At 45.7% G+C, this 21,842-nt stretch overlaps 1 protein-coding gene across 12 annotated transcripts in view; it reads right to left on the bottom strand.

Moving 5' to 3' along the window:
• Positions 1-21,842, bottom strand: part of SEMA6D (semaphorin 6D) — a 450,579-nt gene that overhangs the window by 11,594 nt on the left and 417,143 nt on the right. For 6 of the 12 annotated variants that reach the window (XM_082198353.1, XM_082198354.1, XM_082198356.1 and 3 more), the window contains 10 exons: positions 20,787-20,906; positions 16,356-16,444; positions 14,339-14,556; positions 14,079-14,210; positions 12,817-12,972; positions 10,092-10,265; positions 8,444-8,584; positions 8,278-8,355; positions 6,512-6,603; positions 6,073-6,129 (listed from right to left, as the gene is read on the bottom strand). In XM_082198353.1, coding sequence (XP_082054479.1) covers positions 6,073-6,129; positions 6,512-6,603; positions 8,278-8,355; positions 8,444-8,584; positions 10,092-10,265; positions 12,817-12,972; positions 14,079-14,210; positions 14,339-14,556; positions 16,356-16,444; positions 20,787-20,906 — 1,257 coding nt within the window. The remainder of the gene's footprint in view (positions 1-6,072; positions 6,130-6,511; positions 6,604-8,277; positions 8,356-8,443; positions 8,585-10,091; positions 10,266-12,816; positions 12,973-14,078; positions 14,211-14,338; positions 14,557-16,355; positions 16,445-20,786; positions 20,907-21,842) is intronic. The other 6 variants (XM_082198350.1, XM_082198347.1, XM_082198351.1 and 3 more) reach the window with 3 other exon arrangements.

Raw genomic sequence — 21,842 nt, 5'->3', positions numbered from 1 at the left:
TTATTATTACAGTGGTATCTCGGGTTAAGTACTTAATTCGTTCCGGAGGTCCATTCTTAACCTGATACTGTTCTTAACCTGAAGCACCACTTTAGCTAATGGGGCCTCCTGCTGCCACCGCACCGCCAGAGCCCGATTTCTGTTCTTATGCTGAAGCAAAGTTCTTAACCTGAAGCACTATTTCTGGGTTAGCGGAGTCTGTAAACTGAAGCGTATGTAACCTGAAGTGTATGCAACCCGAGGTACCACTGTATTATGAATAATACTGAGATTATAAATGGGTAATGCACTCTGCCAGTTTCTAGGGCTGTGTGCCATTCCCTGCCCCAACCCAGGCAACGATAAACCAGAATCCGGCCTTGGGAGTTGTGCTAATTAAGGCTTTTAAAGTCCAACATAGTTGAGAGCAGCAAGGCAAGGCTTCTCCTTCTGGGAACAAGAAGACACAGTCAAAGCACAGGGCAGGGCTGTTTGAAAGCTCTTTTACAAACAGTCCTGCACCTGCTCTTTGCATCTCAGGCACCATCATGCAAAATCTGGTGACCTTATCTTAAGAGGCGTCCAAAATGTTGCAGTCCAGCATCTTGAAGTAAAGCGGTGTCACAACAGTAGCCAAACATAGATGGGAAACCAGCTCCTCTCTCTTAGGAATCATTGTGTTAAGTTTGGCAGCGATATCTCAAGAGGTGTCTGAATGCATAGCGAGTGGACAGACAGACAGGTGGACAGACAAACCACAACTCAGCTATGTCAGGTATAAGAGCTAATGGTGATGATAATACATAATACCTCCACATACAGAGACAGTGGGCAGCTAGCTAACCTTGGTGGGAAACTGAATGCTGGACTAAAAAGTAAGAGTCCCTCCTGGATCAGACCAAACACTGTTCCCATAGTGGCCAACCAGATGTCTATGAGAAGCCAAAGTAGGAAAAGTGCTGTTCCTCTACCACTTGTGTCCTCCAACAACTTCTATTCAGAGATGTATTGCCTCTAATCCATACGATATAGCCATTATGATTAGTAGCCATTAATCCTTTCAGCTTTCATGGATTTGTTTAATTTGCTTTTAGAGCTGCCCAAGATGGCAACTATGCAGAGTGAAGAAATGTTCTGAATATTCTACCACACCATTGGATGGTATTGACTTCTAGTATTTATTTGTCATAGTTTTACATATATCGCTGTATAATAATAATAATAATTTATTATTTATACCCCGCCCATCTGGCTGGGCTTCCCCAGCCACTCTGGGCGGCTTCCAAAAGAATATTAAAATACCGTAATACATCAAACATTAAAAGCTTCCCTAAACAGGGGTGCCTTCAGATGTCTTCTAAAAGCCTGGTAGTTGTTGTTCTCTTTGACATCTGGTGGGAGGGTGTTCCACAGGGAAGGCGCCACTACCGAGAAGGCCCTCTGCCTGGTTCCCTGTCACTTGGCTTCTCACAGTGAGGGAACTGCCAGAAGGCCCTCGGTGCTGGACCTCAGTGTCCGGGTAGAACGATGGAGGTGGAGACGCTCCTTCAGGTATACTGGACCGAGGCCGTTTAGGGCTTTAAAGGTCAGCACCAACACTTTGAATTGTGCTCAGAAACGTACTGGGAGCCAGTGTAGGTCTTTCAAGACAGGTGTTATGTGGTCTCTGTGGCCGCTCCCAGTCTAGCTGCCGCGTTCTGGATTAGTTGTAGTTTCCTGGTCACCTTCAAAGGTAGCCCCACGTAGAGCGCATTGCAGTAGTCCAAGCGGGAGATAACCAGAGCATGCACCACTCTGGTGAGGCAGTCCGCAGGCAGATAGGGTCTCAGCCTGCGTACCAGATGGAGCTGGTAAACAGCTGCCCTGGATACAGATTTGACCTGTGCCTCCATGGACACATGGACAGCTGTGAGTCCAAAATGACTCTCAGGCTGCGCACCTGGTCCTTCAGGGGCACAGTTACCCCATTCAGGACCAGGAAGTCCTCCACATCCACCTGCCTCCTGTCCCCCCAAAACAGTACTTCTGTCTTGTCAGGATTCAACCTCAATCTGTTAGCCGCCATCCAACCTGAAAGTGGTCTCCATTAAAATATTGACTTTATTATTAATGTATAACACATATATTATAATATTTTGAGAGCGGAAGAAAAACTTCCCCTCCTACATTTTCTCCAAAGTCTGGTCATATTGCCCCTCTCACTCAGTGTAAGCTGCAACCTTTCTTTCCACCCCCAAATGATAATCTGGACTGCACCTTTCCCAGCTTTACAATATCCTTCCTGAGGTGTGGCAACTAGAACTGAATCAAAACATTTAAAGCCCTAAACGGCCTCGGTCCAGTATACCTGAAGGAGTGTCTCCACCTCCATCGTTCTGCCCGGACACTGAGGTCCAGCGCCGAGGGCCTTCTGGCAGTTCCCTCGCTACGAAAAGCCAAGTTACAAGGAACCAGGCAGAGGGCCTTCTCGATAGTGGCACCCGCCCGGTGGAACGCCCTCCCACCAAATGTCAAAGAGAAAAATACAGTGGTGCCCCGCAAGACGAATGCCTCACAAGACGGAAAACTCGCTAGACGAAAGAGTTTTCCATTTTGGAGGTGCTTCGCAAAACGAATTTCCTATGGGCTTGCTTTGCAAGACGACAATGTCTTGCGAGTTCCTGCTGGTTTTTCCCCCTCCCCCCTTTTTCTAAGCCGCTAAGCCGCTTATCAGCTGATCCGATCAGCAGATAAGCCGCTAAAAGCCGCTAATAGCGCTAATCCGCTAATCCATCAATGGGCTTGCTTCGCAAGACAAAAAAACTGCTAGACGAAGAGAATCACAGAACGGATTCTTTTTGTCTTGTGAGGCACCACTGTAACTACCAAACATCTGAAAGCAGCCCTGTTTAGGGAAGCTTTCAATGTTTAATAGGTTATTGTATTTTAGTGTTCTGTTGGAAGCCACCCAGAGTAGCTGGGGAAACCCAGCTAGATGGGCCGGGTATTATTATTATTATTATTATTATTATTATTATTATTATTTAATTTATTTATTTATTATTATTATTATTATTATTATTATTATTATTATTATTATTATTATTAAATTGTGGCCACACCATAGTAAATTACAATGTGTAAAAGGCATTGTAATATTAGCAGTTTTATCTCTGATCCCTTTGCTAATGATCGCCCAGTCTCAAATCTTCCATTCCTGGGCAAGGTGATTGAGCGAGCGGTTGCCGAACAACTCCAGGCACGCCTGGAAGAAGCGGACCATTTGGATCCCTTCCAGTCGGGATTCAGGCCTCATCATGGGACTGAAACTGCCTTGGTCGCACTGGTTGATGATCTCCGGCGGGCTAGGGACAAAGGTGAGAGCTGTTTCCTAGTTCTGCTGGATCTCTCAGCGGCGTTCGATACCATCGACCATAGCATCCTTCTGGACCGTCTAGAGGGGTTGGGAGCTGGGGGCACTGTTATACAGTGGTTCTGCTCCTTCCTCCTGGGCCGTGTTCAGAAAGTGGTGGTGGGGGATGAGTGTTCAGACCCCTGGGCTCTCACTTGTGGAGTGCCTCAGGGTTCTGTCCTCTCCCCCATGCTTTTCAACATCTACATGCGGCCGCTGGGAGAGATCATCAGGAGGTTTGGGCTGGGTGTTCATCAGTATGTGGATGATACCCAGCTCTACCTCTCTTTTAAATCAGAACCAGTGAAGGCGGTGAAGGTCCTGTGTGAGTGTCTGGAGGCGGTTGGAGGATGGATGGCGGCTAACAGATTGAGGTTGAATCCTGACAAGACAGAAGTACTGTTTTTGGGGGACAGGAGGCGGGCAGGTGTGGAGGATTCCCTGGTCCTGAATGGGGTAACTGTGGGGTAATAGTTGGCCATCGTGGCCGCATCTAAAGATGTTTTTTTAAGAAGCGGTTTAATAACCGCCTCTTTCAGCGGGTCTGGGAAGGCTCCCTCACGGAGGGAAGCATTCACCACACCACGAAGCCCATCGCCCAGTCCTTCCCGGCTAGCTTTTATAAGCCAGGATGGGCAAGGATCCAGGAGACAGGTGGTTGGTTTCACTCGTCCAAGCAGCCTGTCCACATCCTCGGAGGTAACAGATTGGAATTGATCCCACTCAACTTGACTAGACAGAACTCACTCAGGGGAGTCCTCCTGGGCAGCAGGCAGCAAGCAGCACGCAGTCCTTATGAATGGGGTAACTGTGCCCCTGAAGGACCAGGTGCGCAGCCTGGGAGTCATTTTGGACTCACAGCTGTCCATGGAGGCACAGGTCAAATCTGTGTCCAGGGCAGCTGTTTACCAGCTCCATCTGGTACGTAGGCTGAGACCCTATCTGCCTGCGGACTGTCTCGCCAGAGTGGCGCATGCTCTGGTTATCTCCCGCTTGGACTACTGCAATGCACTCTACGTGGGGCTACCTTTGAAGGTGACTCGGAAACTACAACTAATCCAGAATGTGGCAGCTAGACTGGTGACTGGGAGCGGCCGCCGAGACCATATAACACCGGTCTTGAAAGACCTGCATTGGCTCCCAGTACGTTTCCGAGCACAATTCAAAGTGTTGGTGCTGACCTTTAAAGCCCTAAACGGCCTCGGTCCAGTATACCTGAAGGAGCGTCTCCACCTCCATTGTTCTGCCCGGACCCTGAGGTCCAGCGCCGAGGGCCTTCTGGCGGTTCCCTCATTGCGAGAAGCAAAGCTACAGGGAACCAGGCAGAGGGCCTTCTCGGTAGTGGCGCCCGCCCTGTGGAACGCCCTTCCAGCAGATGTCAAAGCGATAAACAACTACCTGACATTCAGGAGACATCTTAAGGCAGCCCTGTTCAGGGAAGTTTTTAACGTGTGATATTTTATTGTATTTCTGGTTTTTATGGAAGCCGCCCAGAGTGGCTGGGGAGGCCCAGCCAGATGGGCGGGGTATAAATAATAAAGTATTATTATTATTATTATTATTATTATTATCCAGGCAAGGAAATTATTTTTGTATTCAGTTTTTAATTCTAAGTTTACATATCTAACTGTGCGGTATATGACAACCACTTTCCTTACTGTTGTTACTTTTCCTACTCAGGTAAGATGCTGAGATTTCAGTAACAACACACAAAATCCCAGACCACCGATTTTTGGAACTGAACTCTATGTTTCAGTACCTAAACCAAGACACCTCTTGGAAAGCTATTGTGTAATTTCTCTTGCCGCATGAGAGCTGAGGGATCAAAGTTTAGGAGGGGGGAAATCCATATGTAGGCAATTGAAATAGTATTGCAGACATGAAAAGCCTATTGTAAGTTTGCCTGTTGTTTGGAGAATGGTTGGGTTTCCTCCATAAAGGAAGCACAAAGACAAGTCCTGTGATGCAAGCGAGTGGGAGGGGGGAAACCCCCCCCCATCCTTCTCACTCTTACCAACAGCTTATTAAAGGCAAAGCCGTCCCCTCATTTGCTCTGTAATTTTTCTGGAAGAAGCACATAAAACTTGAAGCGATCTGATGCTAAATGCCACCTATTAGTGGATATGATGCTATTAGCACAAATGCATTTCTGAAAACCTTTGAAGATATCAACACATTTCCAACATTTCAGAAATACACATTTCAGGGGGGGGAATGTGCATTTGCTTTTTATAAATAGCCGGGACGACACAGGAGGAGGAGGAAAGGGAGGAGATGAAGTGGACCAGGCATCTAACTGCTAGGGTGGCATTCATGAAGACATGGTTGAGTGGAAGGGGAAAGAGTAGAAGCTTAGTGGAAATTTCGTGCAGTGAGAATGTCATCTATGTTAATCAGGCTCTTTCACTTAATAAAAGATGTGTCTCAATTAACAATGAGCTCTTAAGCATGCAGATACACAAGGTGAAAAGTGCTAAGTGAGAGAAAGACTTGGCTGTTCCTTGACCATCAGAAGAGAGATGAGTAAAAGCAGAAAAGCAAAAAATATGGAGGTCTTGCCAACTGCACCAAAGGAAAGAAAAAGGGAGGAGGAATAGAAAAGTAAAAAAGGGGGACGAGGCTGTCTGAAAATGCTGAACTGAAGGAAAGAAAAGTTCCATTAACTGGGGGGGAGGAGAAAAAAATGATTGAAAAAAACTAACCAGATGTTGGATCGCCAAATATTTTGTAATCTGGTGTAGTTGTAGTAGGCAAAATTTCTAAAAGAATTAAAGGAACACGTAATCAGTGAAAAGTAACCGAAAGGAAAAGCAAAATAGATTTCCAAAGCTGAAAATCAGAAAGCAAAACACAATAGGTTCACCCAAAAGGAAGAAAAAAAAAAGGAAAAGGGGAGGGGAATACCTGTTTTAATAAGTTGACATCTAGACCTTCATGAACAATACATGAAGGCTGGGAGAAAAATGGCCAAGGGGGGGGGGTTCCACCACCCAAGATCAAGTGGCTTAGGCTTGTGCTAAATGGTTTACAAGGGGGCGGGGTGCTCCATGCCATTTTTTTGTGACATCCACACTGACAAGAGTGTGGCCCGCAAACCAAACCATGCCACATTTTCAAGTTGGCCCTCGGACTTGTGCTTACCGTGGCAATCCCCGAGTTGTGCGGTGTTGCCATATTCCACATCTTGCTCATATCCTCCAACGCTGTGGTTGTATGAAACAAACAAAGATAACCTGCAATTAACAGCATTAGTTGGGGAAGAAACCAATGGCCACCGTCATTCTCAAAAGAAACACAAAAGCCGCAAAACATGTTCATTCAGCATTTGCTAAGCAGCAGTTCTCAACCTGTGGGTCCCCAGATGTTGTTGGACTACAACTCCCATCATCCCTGAGCTCTGGCCTTGCTAGCTAGGGGTGATGGGAGTTGTAGTCCAACAACATCTGGGAACCCACAGGTTGAGAAAGGCTGCTGCTAAGGGGAGCTGGGCGCTGGATATACAATGAAGGGATTTCGTCTTCAGCGACCTTTACTTGGAATCTCAACCATTTAATGGCTATGCCTTCTTCACAATAATCCGTGCAACTTCAAGCGGGTTAAATAGCTACAGCCAAATAATACCCAACCCACAGGGAAGATTTCCTACACAGGCCCCAGTGAAATGAACGGGAAGCAGAGATTACTACGACCATGTGGTGTTGTATCTGCTTACAACAGGCATAGGCAAACTCGGCCCTCCAGATGTATGGGACTACAATTCCCATCATCCCTGGCCACTGGTCCTGTTAGCTAGGGATGATGGGAGTTGTAGTCCCAAAACATCCGGAGGGCCGAGTTTGCCTACTTCTATTCATCCCAAAGGGTCTTGCTCAGGAGAACTTAACACTATGCCTCCCAAATTATCTAACGACAGAGCTGTCCAACACAATCTGACCCCATAGTTCTCTGCCCTGTTTTCCCTGGCAACAAGGCACCATAAAATCTTTTATACTTTTACTAGCTCCTCTGATCACTGTATTGGGGAGTGGAAATGTAGGCCACGTTGGACAAATATCATGTCCAGATTCAGAGGCAGTATGGCTATGAATTATCAGTTGCTGGGTTATTGCAATGTGAGGTCTATTGCCACCACCCTTCCACTCATGTCCTGCTTCCGGAGACATTAGGTTGGCTTTTATGTCAAACGGGATACTGGTAACCCTTTGGTCTCATCTAGCAGGGCTCTCCTAATGTTCCTACGCTCACACAACCCTGATCCCATGCTGGGACTTCCCCAGGGAGAAATGTCCACAACTGTGCTGTCATCACTGAGATGGTCTTGTATCTCGTACCAACCGATCAGATATTAGTTAATGATGGGCCACAGAGCAAAGTTAAATTTTATTTGTCCAGCTGGTTCATATGGGTGAAAACAGCCCTTCAGACAACCTGGTCCCAGATGGTTTAAAGCTTCACAAGATTATTAACCCCTCTATAAATTGAGCCCAGAAACGACCATATTTTTCGCTCTATTAGACGCACCAGACCACAAGTTTTTGAGTGGAGGAAAACAAGAAAAAAAATATTCTGAATCTCAGAAGCCAGAACAGCAAGGCGGATCACTGGGCAGTGAAAGCAGCAACCCCTCTTGCTGTTCTGGCTCCTGGGATAGCTGCTCAGCCTGCATTCGCTCCATAAGATGCACACACATTTCCCCTTACTTTTTAGGAGGGAAAAAGTGAGTCTTATAGAGCAAAAAATACAGCAGTTGGTAGTTAAGATGATTTTATGAGGTCCATTCTGCACATCTCAACCAATGACTTTCTGTTTCAAGAACACCTGACCCATGCTGCATATTAAAACCTATTTAAAGGTGCTGGCGTTGACTAACACAATGCCGTTTATTTATTAAAAATCCTGCTACTTACAACATGCTTGATTTCACTCTTCCGCAGGTCCCATGGTTCAGCCAGCCACAGTAAGGATCTCGAGACGCAATGCAAGACCTGCGGCGAGAGGAAATTAACCTTTTTTACTGCCTCCTAACCTTGGTGCACTCCATTGTATAGACATGTTTGGACAGAGAGGGCTTACTTTTTGCATGACCCGTGACGCTCACAACGGCTGAGTGGAATTCTAATGACACAGCTGGAGAATGCAACAAATACGGCATGGTGCTCTTTGTCCAGTTGCAGGGAGATGACCTTCTTGTCCTCTTCACCATCCCCATTACACCTGTTCAATTACACAATTACACGCTGTTATTTCTTTTGAACCCCTTTATATAATAATAATAATAATAATAATAATAATAATAATAATAATAATAATAATTTATTTATACCCCACCCATCTGGCTGGGTTTCCCCAGCCACTTTGGGCGGCTTCCAACAAAACACCAAAATACAAAAACTTATTAAACATTAAAAGCTTCCCTAAACAGGACTGCCTTTAGATGTCTTCTAAAAGTTTGGTAGTTATTTTTCTCTTTGACATCTGGTGGGAGGGCGTTCTACAGGGCGGGTGCCACTACTGAGAAGGCCCTCTGCCTGGTTCCCTGTAACTTGGCTAAACTTTAATCCAGTTTATCACTTCTGAATTTACTATGAGGTGGGTTATATCCATCTATGAAAAAGCTGCATGCCAGGAATAAGAAAAGCCCAATTTCCTCAGAGCTTTTATGAAGACATATGGGTTGATCTCGATAGAATTAAGGGTGGGAGAGAAAATATGGCAAAGTGCTGATTTATGAAGCTAGAACAGATTCCTAAATTAATAGAGGGTGGAGGGAGCCCATGGCAAGGTGGTGCCACTATAAAGGCAAAGGGTAAAGGGACCTCTGACCATTAGGTCCAGTCACGGACGACTCTGGGGTTGCAGCGCTCATTTCGCTTTACTGGCTGAGGGAGCCGGTGTACAGCTTCTGGGTCATGTGGCCAGAATGACTAAGCCGCTTCTGGCGAACCAGAGCAGCACACGGAAACACCGCTTACCTTCCCGCCGGAGCGGTACCTATTTATCTACTTGCACTTTGTGCTTTCAAACTGCTAGGTGGGCAGGAGCAGGGACCAAACAATGGGAGCTCACCCCGTCGCGGGGATTCAAACCGCCGACCTTCTGATCGGCAAGCCCTAGGCTCTGTGGTTTAACCCACAGCACCACCTGCGTCCCTTTGCCACTATATAGATTACTTATTTTGTATCACATACATACATTATTATCATCAGTACCATGTTTGTATCCCACCCCTCCTCCATAAGAAGCCCAGTAAAAAAGGCTTTTATCCGCATAAAAATCTTTGCTCTGATATTCCTTGTTATCCCTTGGAATGATTACCAACTGCAATTTGGACAAACGCTACAATTTCCACAGGGAAACTGTCCCTCAATTGTTTTCTGGTTGAATGTTCTGATGGACCCCGTACTCTTTCTTTCATTCTAGTACGTATCAACCAATGTGTTTTGGGTGTGTTCGTCAGCAAACAAGGGACTGCTCCTACACCGGGGAATAGGGCAGTTTTTTCTGTCTTCAGAGTGGCATGCACAGGGAATTAGAATGCAAGGCAAGCACACAAATATTTTCAGATGTTGCTCAAATAAACATTCCCCTAAGCGCTGGGAAAGCATCAGACAAGGAGGTGAGGTGGGAAACACATTTAAATCAGGTGGCAAAGCAGCAAGTGACTCAAACAAGACAGACACTGTACAATGTCACCGAGCAGTCCTTGTAAAAGTATACCTACTTTGCATGATTGTATGCATCAATCTCTTCCAGTAACACGCTGTCATTCAAAGAAGAAGGTTTGGTCTTTGCCAAGATTTTAAGTACCATTCCAGCTTCAGAGCCAACAAAGATGACTGTGTAGTTTTGATACGGGCCGGCAGAGTGGTCCACTGCGATCGCTGTCAACCGATACCTGTCAAGACCAAGATCTCCTGTATAATAATTCCTCTACATTAGAGACCCCAAAAACTTGTTCCTCCTAGGTGCTGAATATGGAAGTACCACTGCTTTTGCCTGGTTTGGGGAGGCAGCAGCTAACAACACCAAATTATAGACTCATCTCTATTTATGCTGTTTTCAATCAACACTTTGGGGGATGCTTTTAGCTCCCAATGGCCCTATGGCTGGGAATGTAGGGAGTTGCAGTCCTGAGACATCTGGTGGGGGCAAAGGCTCCCCATCCTTGCAATAAGGAATGAGAGGGAAGGAATGCTATGTTTAACAAGCCAAGTGTTGTGAACAGTTGAGTAACAACCGGAATAGTCACTGTCTGGAAACACAGCTGAGTGACAGTCAAAGACTCGGACTCATCCTCCAAAGTGGTTTTGGAGAACCATTTATGGTTTGGGCAACTGTAATCAAATCCCACTCATGCTAGCTCATGCTTCCATAGACATCCCCCACAGCTTGGTGGCCAATTTGCTAGTGTGTCAATGACAAGAAACCTGATACCCGTTCAAGGGGGGCTAGAATAAGTGCTCTGCTGATGTGGCAATCCTTGAACTCAGTGGAACTTGCCTCTGAGTAGGCATATTGAGGGTTGCGCTGTGTTTTCTTTCTCCACCAAAGCCAGTGGGTTGTGGTTGGAATGATTCACTCAGAAACTCTGCAGGACAATTTGAGCCAGTGTGGTGCTAGTGGTTCAAGGGTTCAAGCCCCTACTCAGCCACGAAGCTCACTAGGAGACCTTGGGCCAGTCCCTGTCAATCAACCTAACTTCCATCATAGGGTTGTGAGGATGATATGAAGAGGGGGAGAACCTCATAGCTATGTTGCTGTTTATAGCATGTTGTACCATCCGAGATGGAGGTGGGTGAAGAGCTGAGTGTAAATCACGCTTAATGCTGCCAGGCATTTTTTTCTAGACCAGATGTTTGCTTTGCAACAAATATTTGACTGGGGATTGGCTGTGTTATCTGCATGGTTCCTGGGAATGCTTAAGAGTGAGGTTTGCATGTGGAACGTATTCAAGAATGTACTTGAGAGAGGTTACTGGAATGGAGGGGCAGAGCTGCCTCTTATTTTGTTCAGTTGCTAATGATGCTCTCTGATGGAATTTTATGGCATTTTTGTATAGAAAATCTAACAAAGCCAATTCTGTAACAATGCTTATTTTGTTTTCCTGTTAATCATGCCATCTTAAATGTCTATTCTCCATTATTTGACCTTCATTTGTAAGGGTGGGTTTTTTTTTTTTTGGTATTTTGCACTGTTATATCAGATGCTTGGAGCTGGGTTGCAAAACACATTGAGATTTTTATTTGTTTGGAAATACAAAGCCGTATAGAAGAAACGGCAAATAAGATAAAGATCCCACGTCTGACAACATTGCATTTTGCATCTCCCTGCCCTCCCACCGCAACCCTGGGCTTCACATCATTGGCCACAGGGGCAGGAAAGCAGAGCACAACATTATGCCAGACATGTACACTCTGCCCTGCGCATGGCCAGCCATGGGTTGCTATCACACATAGTCCTGCTCTTTGTGACACCTGCGAGAACCAGCTCTCCCATACTGCACAACCTCTGGTTAGATCCAAAGAAGTGTGTAGTTATTTGCTTGTTTAAATCAGAGGAGAAGAGGCAGGCGGCACATACCAGTGGTGGGGACAGAGGCAAAAATGGCTGGAACATGATGTAGGGTTGCCATATTTTAAAGAGCAAAAAAGAGGACACATTTGAAGACTTCTACTTTTAACTGTAATGGCCACGGGCGGTGCTGTGGGTTAAACCACAGAGCCTAGGACTTGCCGATCAGAAGGTTGGCGGTTCGAATCCCCGTGACGGGGTGAGCTTCCATTGCTTGGTCCCAGCTCCTGTCAACCTAGCAGTTCGAAAGTATGTCAAAGTGCAAGTAGATAAATAGGTACCACTCCGGCGGGAAGGTAAACGGTGTTTCCGTGCGCTGCTCTGGTTCGCCAGAAGCGGCTTAGTCATGCTGGCCACATGACCCGGAAGCTGTACACCGGCTCCCTTGGCTAATAAAGCGAGATGAGCGCCGCAACCCCAGAGTCGGTCACAACTGGACCTAATGGTCAGGGGTCCCTTTACCTTACTTTTAACTATGGATCACTGTGACGATTCTACCCGTGAAAAAGAGGACATGTACTGGAGAAAAAAAGAGGGCACATGGAAACCCTCAACAACAGATCTACGAACTGCAGAGTTCCCTGGGAAGGGGGACTGACTGTTAAACCACTGTGAAAACAGCAGCTCTGTAGGGGGACAGGGGGTATCCTAACAACTGTCAGCAGCCTTAACAAACTACAGTTCCCAGGATTCTTTGAGGAAGCCGTGACTGTGGCATAGCACTGCTTTAAATGTATAGCGCAGATGAGGCCTTAATCAGTCCCGTGTAGGAAAACCTGATCTCCCCAAAGTCCTGCCTGGTGTGGCTGGCATAGTATTATGTTTCAGATGTGCAGCGGCTGAGCCTCGTGTCGCAACAAGGCCTCCTTCCTTACCTGACCCTTGTCTTTGTAAACCAAGGCTCCTCAATGACGGAGGGAACGGCGGAATCCATCAAAGGGTGGGATTTGATGAAAGAGAGGGTTTCATCTGGGAAATCAATGGAGGTTTTGTAAGCCTCTGCTAGGCCGTGTTTTGCACAGCACCCAGGTCTGAAAGGAAAGCAACATTTTTTTCCCATTTTTTTTTTTTAAAGTGAAGGGAAGGGGCAGAATTCTGAAGGAGCAGCGTGAACAGCCAAGGCAAAATGAATTTGGAGTCCAAACGAAAACTGCTACTTTGGGACCATTTGAGACAATCGCTCAGCACAAGGCTGGCCAATTGCTTTGTTATTTCAGGTTCATGATGAGGGAGTCATTTGAATTTCTGTCTAGATTTTGGGGTTTTGCACATTTTTAGGAAGGTTTACTTGCAGCATGCTGAGGTGCCAAGCCTTTGATTCCCCACTCCTGGCTCATTCTCAACATCTGGACAGGTGGGGGAAATGTTCTTCCATTAAATATCAGACAGGTGCAATCTCTATTATCTTCTCATTGCCTGCTGAAGAACTTCCTACTCCAACAAGTCTTTCAAAAATCTCTGTATTTGTACTTTACTTAGTGCATGTATCACTTTCCACATGCGTCTCAGTGCTTGCCTTTTATATATATTGAGCCATTTTCTGCTTTCTAAGCATGGGTTTGAGCTGTTTTGCCTTTGCCCCCAGAAAACCTGCTCTTTTGCACTAAATCGGAATAAATGACAATCTGCTATCAGAAAACCCGGTTGCTGTTTGCTCTGATTCAGCAATAAACTGCAGGTTTTCCAGGAGGAAAATGGCAGGCATAACAAATTCTTTAGTTGAGCCGTTTGTCATCGGAATATAAGAACACAAGAAGCTGTCTTACCCCAAGTCAGACCATTGGGTCATCTATCTCAGCACTGTCCACCCTAACTGGCTGCTGTTTCCCAAGGTTTCAGGCAAGGGTCCCTTCCAGCCCTAACTGGAGATTTCAGTGATTGAACCTAGGTACTTCTGCATGCAAGACCCCTTGTCATGTGCAAGGTGCAGTTTGAAATTAAACACAAATACTGATTTGATCTGTTATTTGTATGCTGCTTTTCCATCAACCAATTTGAGCTCAAAGCAGCTCACAATTCCCAGCCAGAGACACATGGATGGACCAACGTGTTCTTCACTGATTCCAAAGCATCTGTACAGATGGGGCCATGACAACAACATTCTGATAACAGATTATCATCCATTTATTTCCTTTACCTCGGCCTTGGTACTTTGTCTTCAGGTACAGCTGTCCAAACAGAATCTGGAGTCTTTTGTTCCTTAAATCTTCCCTTGAAGACTTTCTCAATGTCCTCCATGCTAAAGGCACACACTGCGGAACCGGGGATGCTGTAAAAAGACACACGGGAGAAGACGTTGCAGGGAAGCCAAACAACAAAGCAGCGACTGATTAAGCGTCGGCAGTGAACCGGAGAACTTCCCTCTCTCTTTTTGATGCCAGGCCGCTCATCTCTTACCTGTTAAGCTGCGTAGTGAATACGCCAACAACAGTAGGGGCTCCGTTGATTTCTATTATGTCTGTGATCGACTGGAGCACGTCAAAGTAGAAAAATGAATCCCCAGGGACGGAACAGTTGAGACGCGCTTTCAGGAATGACGTCCAGTGCTTCTCCAGCACCCTCTGAGAGCCACCCATGTCGTTTTTGCATATGCGAGCTACACGGGAGTACACAGCCTTGCGTGGGGGACAATAGGAAAGGAGGAAAGTCAGGCTGGCAACTAATCCATCTGGAAAACCACCACTGTTATAACAGCAACTTTGGTAAAAGGAAAGCAACTTCTTGTAGGTTCCCTATGCCAACTCCATTGGCAGGGGTGGGGAACCTTTCCCAATGTATTTATTATTTATCCATTATTTTTGTTAGTCGCTTTTCTCACCAAGTGACCCAAAGCAACTTATATTAAAATAAATCAAGATTAAAATGTTGACAATAGGACCCATAGAGGGGATTGGGAGGGGGGAGTCCCGAGATTCAGATTGATCTCTTTACATGGATGTCTATTTGGTATAGTTATAAATTCATATTTGTAAATAAAAATAACAGGGTGGGGGGAATCAAGAACATCTATGTAAGGACACACAATTATACAAATAAAAGGCAGGACTTAGGCAATGGACCACAATGCCACCCATCAAATTAAGGTCCAAAAGCCCAGCTAAAGAGAAAAGTATTTGCTTGGCATCTAAAAATGGATAAAGATGGCACTAGAAGTGCCTCCCTGAGGGGGCATTACAGAAGGGGGGGGAGGAAGAGGCAACTGCTGAAAAAGCTTGATCTCATGTCCCCCCCCCAACCTCCTATGGAAGGGACACATGAAGAAGGGTCTCAGATGATGATTGCAAAGCCCAGGTCAGTTCATGTGGGGAGAGGTGGACCTTGGAGTACTGGAGTCTTGAACTGCACAAGGCTTTGTTGGTCAAAACCTGGGGAAAAATTGATAGGCCAGAGCTGGCATTGTATGTTCAGACTGCCCTGCTCTGGTCAGCAATTTGGCTGTTGAATTCTGCACCAGCTGCGGTTTCCAAATGGTCTCTAAAGGCAGCCCAATTTATAATGCATGCCTGTTGTCCAACCTGGAGGTTTACTTTCAATATTTATATAATACTTGTCATGCAAGCTTCTCCAGACTTTCCTGCTTTTCTTAACCATTGTACAATAGGCTAGTTTCTACACACATGTTCTATCCTCCATCCTGGCAAACAAGAGGAATTATCAGAGTTCAAGGTTACATTCCAGCGAGGTGAAAACACTCATGGAAGGCGTGAAGCAGTCTCGCTAAAGGGTGCCGTGTGGGTTAGGAGTGGGCTTCGGAGTCTTGAGGGCCAGAGACAGATGCCACCGGAGCTAAGATTTCTCATTCCCGCCACAGAAAAAGGAAGTCATGTTTTGATTAGGGCTCAGCAACTATGAAAACCTTGGGTCAAACCTAGCCCCATACTACCTATCTCTCCAATTGCCCAGCTCAGAAATGGGGTGTAGATGAGCCCCAGGTCTTTTTGAGGGAAGGGAGTCAAATTAGTCCTCCAGCAAATCTAGTTGCCGACCAGTTTATAGAGACAACCAATTATAAATCCTGGTCTTGTCTACATCTGTGTTGCAGCACTAAAATAAGAGCAGGAGGTTCATTTGATTCACAGGTGCATTTTCTAAGCGATTGTGTTCCAAGTGTTTGGGTAGGGAGGAGGCCAATTTGGATTTTCACTGACAGGGTGAACCTCTTTACAGATGGAGCCCAGCTCTAGAGAACAAAGTTGTGAGACTGGGTGTTGGGTTGGGTTGGGTTGGGGGAACACAAATTCCACCACCTCCTTCAGCAATTAGAAGTATGAGAAGTGCCAGCTTATTATTTTCAAAACCAGCCGTTGAACAGAAACGACTGCGAGCCACTCCATAGCAAGCATATTTTCAGCCCGCTACAAATCACCCAGAGACTTTGTAGCTTATCATAACAAACAGCTGTATTTACTCTTACCTTGCCTAAGTTATTATGTTCCACGGCAATCTCTCGAAAGAAGAAATACACAAAGTTCCCGTATTCAATGGCATGAAGGAAATGGGGCTCTGCAAGATTCAAGGAAGAGGAGATCTATGTTGGGAGGATTTTGCTTGGTTAAAAAAGGAGGCACCTTGCTACATCTGGGTTAACAGCCCAATATGGCATGAGAGAGAGGCATGGGGTTGCAGCCAACCAAGTATTACTCAGAGTAGACCCAATGGCATGACTACAGTGGTGCCTCGCAAGATGAAATTAATTCGTTCTGCGAGTTTTTTCGTCTTGCGAATTTTTCGTCTTGCGAAGCACGGTTTCCCTGGGTATTAACGGTTTTAAGAAAAAGGAAACAAACTTGCAAGACGTTTTCGTCTTGCGAATAAAGGCCCATAGGGAAATTCATCTTGCGAAGCAACTCAAAAAACGAAAAACTCTTTCGTCTTGTGAGTTTTTCGTCTTGTGAGGCATTCGTCTTGCGAGGTACCACTGTATCTTAGGTCCATTCATTTCAATGAGTCCACTCTGAGTGAAAGTTGGTTGGAAACTTTGTAATGGCCACTATGCTAGCACAGGGGTGGGCAACCTAAGGCCCATGGGCCAGACGTGGCCCGTGGAGGTTATTTAACTGGCCCACAAGCCGCCCCTGAACCGAGCTGCCTGCCTGCGCACTGCGCTAAAGTGCGGTGCTGAAAATTGCGTCTGCGCAGACACCAAAAATCGCGGGCACGCACACGCGATCCAGCCCACAGAGGGATCCTGCGGGATCGATCTGGCCCAGGTAAGATAAACCTTGCTGACCCCTGTCTAGCACAACATCACAACAGTGAATTTTAGGCAAACGATGAAGCATTACTGACACTGTGCAGGTGCGGCTCAGGAAAGCATTAGAAAACCCCATGTAAGAATAAGAGACCATCATTTTTTTAAAAGGAAGCTCTTCCAAGAGCTGCTGGCACATCACTTCAGTTATTCTGTCAGAAACAAATCACCAACATAGGATCTCAATGGAAAAGGAATGCATAAAGTTGTCTCATACCATGTTTAAGGGGAAGGACTGGAGCTCAGCAGTACTGGAACACATCCTTTGCATGTAAAAGGTCACAGGGTCAATCCCAGGCACCTCTACGGAGGACTGGAAATGAGCCTTCTCTGTACACCAGGAAAGTTGCTGGCAATGTAGATCAGGAGTAGCAAACATTGTGCCTTCCAGATGTTGTTGGACTCCAAATCCCATCAGCCCAGCCAACATGGGATGATATTAGCTGTAGTCCAAAAATATTTGTAAGGCACCACACTAGCTATGCCTGGTGTAGACAACTCTGAATTAGATGGACCAATGGTCTGAATTGGAGTAGTTTTCTATGTTGGAGTTAGACCATTGGTTCATCTAGCCCAGTGATGGCCAGCTGTAACTGGCACCAACTCTCCAGAATTCCCAGGCAGGGACTTCTTCCAAAACTTGGTACCCAAAGTCCTTTTAATTGCAGGTGCCTAAGAATGAAAGGCAGTATTACAGAGATGAGGAACCCATGACTTCTCTATATGATTTCAATCACCCAATTCCCATCAGCTCCAGCCAACATGGCCCAGTGGTCAGGGATGATGGGAACTGCGGTCCAGGAACATCTGGAATACCAATGTCCCCCATCCCTGCAGTATTGGCTCTGCCAACATTTATGCTACTGCAGAGGAAGGAAAACAGCATTCAAATAAACCTGGCACATACTAGATCAGCTACTACTTCCTTTTTGCAATGAAGGGGGATGGGGGTGCATTTCCTTCAGAGTAAAGAATATCTGCATACACCCAAAAGAGGGACAAACCTATCAGATCGAGTGTATGATACTGTGGTTAGAGTCTTGGACCAAGAATTGGGCAGCCCATAGTCAAGTCCCAGCTCAGCCATGAAGCACACACAGTGGTATGATTTCAGTTAATTTATCAATTGCCTTCTCAACCACTATCTCTTTTTTTTATAAGATTTTTATTAAAGTTTCAAAGATTTTATAAAAGCAAGACAAAACAATAATACAAACAGACAAAAAAACAAAAACAAGTATAATTTCAATCCCTTATTTTCTTGTAACTTACTTCCCCGACTTCCTCATACCTCCCCTTTCTGTATTCCAATTTCCAATTAATTCAGCAAATCCTCTCCCTTATTATCGATTTAAATTTTTAGCCTTTCTTTTCTTTTTACTTAATCATTACAGCTAGAAACCACATAATTTCTAAACCAACGTCATTCTACTCAACCACTATCTCAAGGGGATTTGCACATCAAACACATTTAAAAGATGTTCAAAACAGTTAAAATCTGTGATCCTGGGCCAGTCACTACCTTTTGGCTTAATTGCCTGGGGAACCCTAGAGTTCCTTGGAGGAAAGGTAGGGTATATACCATATTTTTCGCTCTATAGGACGCATCCAAGCATAGGACGCACCTAGTTTTTAGAGGAGGAAAACAAGTAAAAAATAGTCTGAATCAAATCATTGCAGCTGCCTTGCCTCATGGAACCAGCGCAAAAGGAGGAAATACCGGGAATTACCGGCACAATAAGCTGGGGGAGGGGCGGAAGGGGCAGTCCCCATCCTTCTGGCACATTGTAAATCTAGCAGAATAAGAGCTGCTTACACGCGGCTGAGCTTGTCAGGGCTTTATGGGGTTCCCCCAGCCACCCCGGCCCGTGTCGGGGCTGAAGGGGGAAGCCCGGGGTTTCCCCATAAAGCCCCAGCATCCCCAAACTAGAACAGCGAGACAGAGCGCTGCGCAGCACTCAGTCTCACTGTTCTGGCTTCGGGGATAGCCTTTCAAGGGGTCAATGCGCACCAACCCCTCTCACTCTCCAGGCTTCAGCGAAAGCAACGTGTAGCCTCTGGAGCGCGGAGGGAGCACTGCCTCTGTGCTTTGGAGGCTTCGTGTTGCTTTCGCTGAAGCCAAGGAGCCTGCATTCACTCCATAGGGCGCACAAACATTTCCCCTTCATTTTTGGAGAGGAAAAAGTGCATCCTATAGAGCGAAATATACGGTAATGGGAGGAATCAACGGGCCCAGCCTGTTCCATGTGCCTCTCACGGGATGCTCTCTTGCAGCAGCTCACTAGAAAGCTCTCTTAAGGTTACAGGCATTACAGTCTTCATTAGTGTTACAAACAGGCTGCTGTTGCAGCTGCTATGCAGATCTGGTGTGTACGGATGCCAAAGTGTATCCTGTAGTTACAAAGTGAAATCCACTATTCAAGGCACTTTAGGACATCCAAGTACAGATGGAGTTGAGCTTCAATGAATGTGCAGACTTTAATGTCGGCTAATGGACTGTAAAAAGGCCTCCGAGGAATTGTATTGCAGCTCCGGCCTTTTGTTACTACAGCTTCATTCATTAACTTATTGCGGATTGGGGGGTGGGGGTGGGTGGGAAAGGGTTTCGTTCCTGGGCCAGATCTTTTGCTGGATGAAGACAAAAAGAAGAAGTGGGCTTTGGGTTGTGCTCCACTGAAAGGAGAATATATGCTCACAGCCATGGAGCTTGCCCCGATTCTTTTTCACACACCCACCAACTGCAGCTGGTTACATATAATATCAGATCCTTCATGCCACGTATCGGGACGTGGGTGGTTGTAGCTCTTTCATTTAAAAGAACTTACAGAAGAAAAAGATGCAATTTTAATTTTATGGGCAACTGTATATAGAATTATATCAAATTTTGATATAACTAATGCAGAACAATCTGATACATGGCTACTCAGAAGGAAGGCCCACTGAAATCAATGGTACTTTCCCCTAGGATTGGGGTCTTAAGGGGCTAAATAAGTTATTCCCAGACTGCGTACTGGGACACAGATTAGAGAATTTACCACTATGTCTATTTTAGATTCACTTCAGTTAAATGCTATGTTTGAACCTGCACAAACTGTGTTTAGTTTTAGCTATGGTTTGTTTGAAGCAAGACAACTTCAAACCATAGTTTACAAAGCAAAGTCTGTGCTTCAACCCATTGAAGTTTTCATTAACCATGGTATAGGTGGTTCGGATGCAGTGCGGAACTGTGAGTGATTGAAATCTACAGTGAAAGCTGTGTCAGAAGAGGGAGGGAACGAGGAGCAAGGTCCCAAGGCTTGTGCACGTAACCATAAACAATGGTTAGGTTCAAACAAATCAGTGAAAAAAATCAAACACGTATACTCTTACAAGTGTACCTCCAATTTTTTTTTAAAAATGTGCCTCAGTCCTCAAAGAGTGAGCTAAAGATTTGAACACTGAGAAAGTCTAGTCATCAGCAAAAAGAGTGATTGCTTTGTAATTATTGGGTTAAACAAAATGGAGAATATCACCACTCCACAATGCACACAATCTCCAGCTAGGGGCCTACAAAGACATTACAAGCTGCAATTATTAGTATTTCACTATAAGTACCTTTAATCCACTTGGAGTCGTATTTTATTGTTCTCAATGCTGACCCGTCCCCCATGCTTCGGTAAATTACCGCATCACTTGCCAGAAAATCTGCAACCGTTGCAGAATAGAGTTTGCCATCTGAAACAATAGAACAAATGAGGCATTTAGTATCCATTTTAATTCTGAGTAACCTCTTATCATTTTTGTATTCTTTGGGCCACGGGGGTTATGCAGACACCACAGGCTGGAACAATCCAGCTCCCTCTTGGGTGGTCAGGCTCTGAAAGTTGGCATCCCTTCGTTGCAGCGGTTTCACAGACATGGAGCCCATCTGTTTGGACTGCATGATGCAGCCTCCCCCAAACTGGTGCCCACCATATGTTTTGGCTTACGTAAGAGTGCACAAACGAGTCCCAAAATGTGAAAACAGTACTGTATTGAACTCTAATGTATATATTTTTAAAAAATGCTACACTGAAACAACATGGGATGAAAAATATATTAGAAGACAAAGCACTGGTTGAAAGTCTGTTTCAGCTAATTAGTCCTTTTCCATCCTGTCCGTCTAAATCTGGTATCCTCGGGATCACAGTTCGCTCTATAGGATGCATCAGAGCATAAGACACACCTAGTTTTTGGAGGAGGAAAACAAGAAAAAAATAATTTTGAATCACAGAAGCCAGAACAGCAAGAGGGATCTGGCTTCTGGGATAGCCTCTTGCTGTTCTGGCTTCTGGGACAGCTGAGCGAAGCCTCTTCAGGGCAGTGGGATGAAGGCTGCCCCTGCTCTCAAGATGTTTCGTGCAGCGAAGCCAGGACAGCAAGAGGGATCGCTGCACAGTGATCCCTTTTGCTGTCCTGGCTTATGGGATAGCTGCGCGCAGCCTCTCCCGGGCAGCGGGATGAAGGCTCCCCCTTCTGAAGGCAGCCCTTTTCCCTTCTCGGGGAAAAGCCCCCAAGAGCCGCACACACGCTCCATGTGGCTCTTTAAAGGGAGCGCTGAGCAGAGCCTCCCGTCTGCATTCGCTCCATAAGACGCACACACATTTCCCCTTACTTTTTAGGCGGGGAAAA

Source organism: Podarcis vaucheri, assembly GCF_965113315.1.
Source record: "Podarcis vaucheri genome assembly, chromosome: 14".
In the NCBI taxonomy this organism is placed as follows: domain Eukaryota; kingdom Metazoa; phylum Chordata; class Lepidosauria; order Squamata; family Lacertidae; genus Podarcis; species Podarcis vaucheri.
This window is presented reverse-complemented; position numbering and strand designations above follow the sequence as displayed.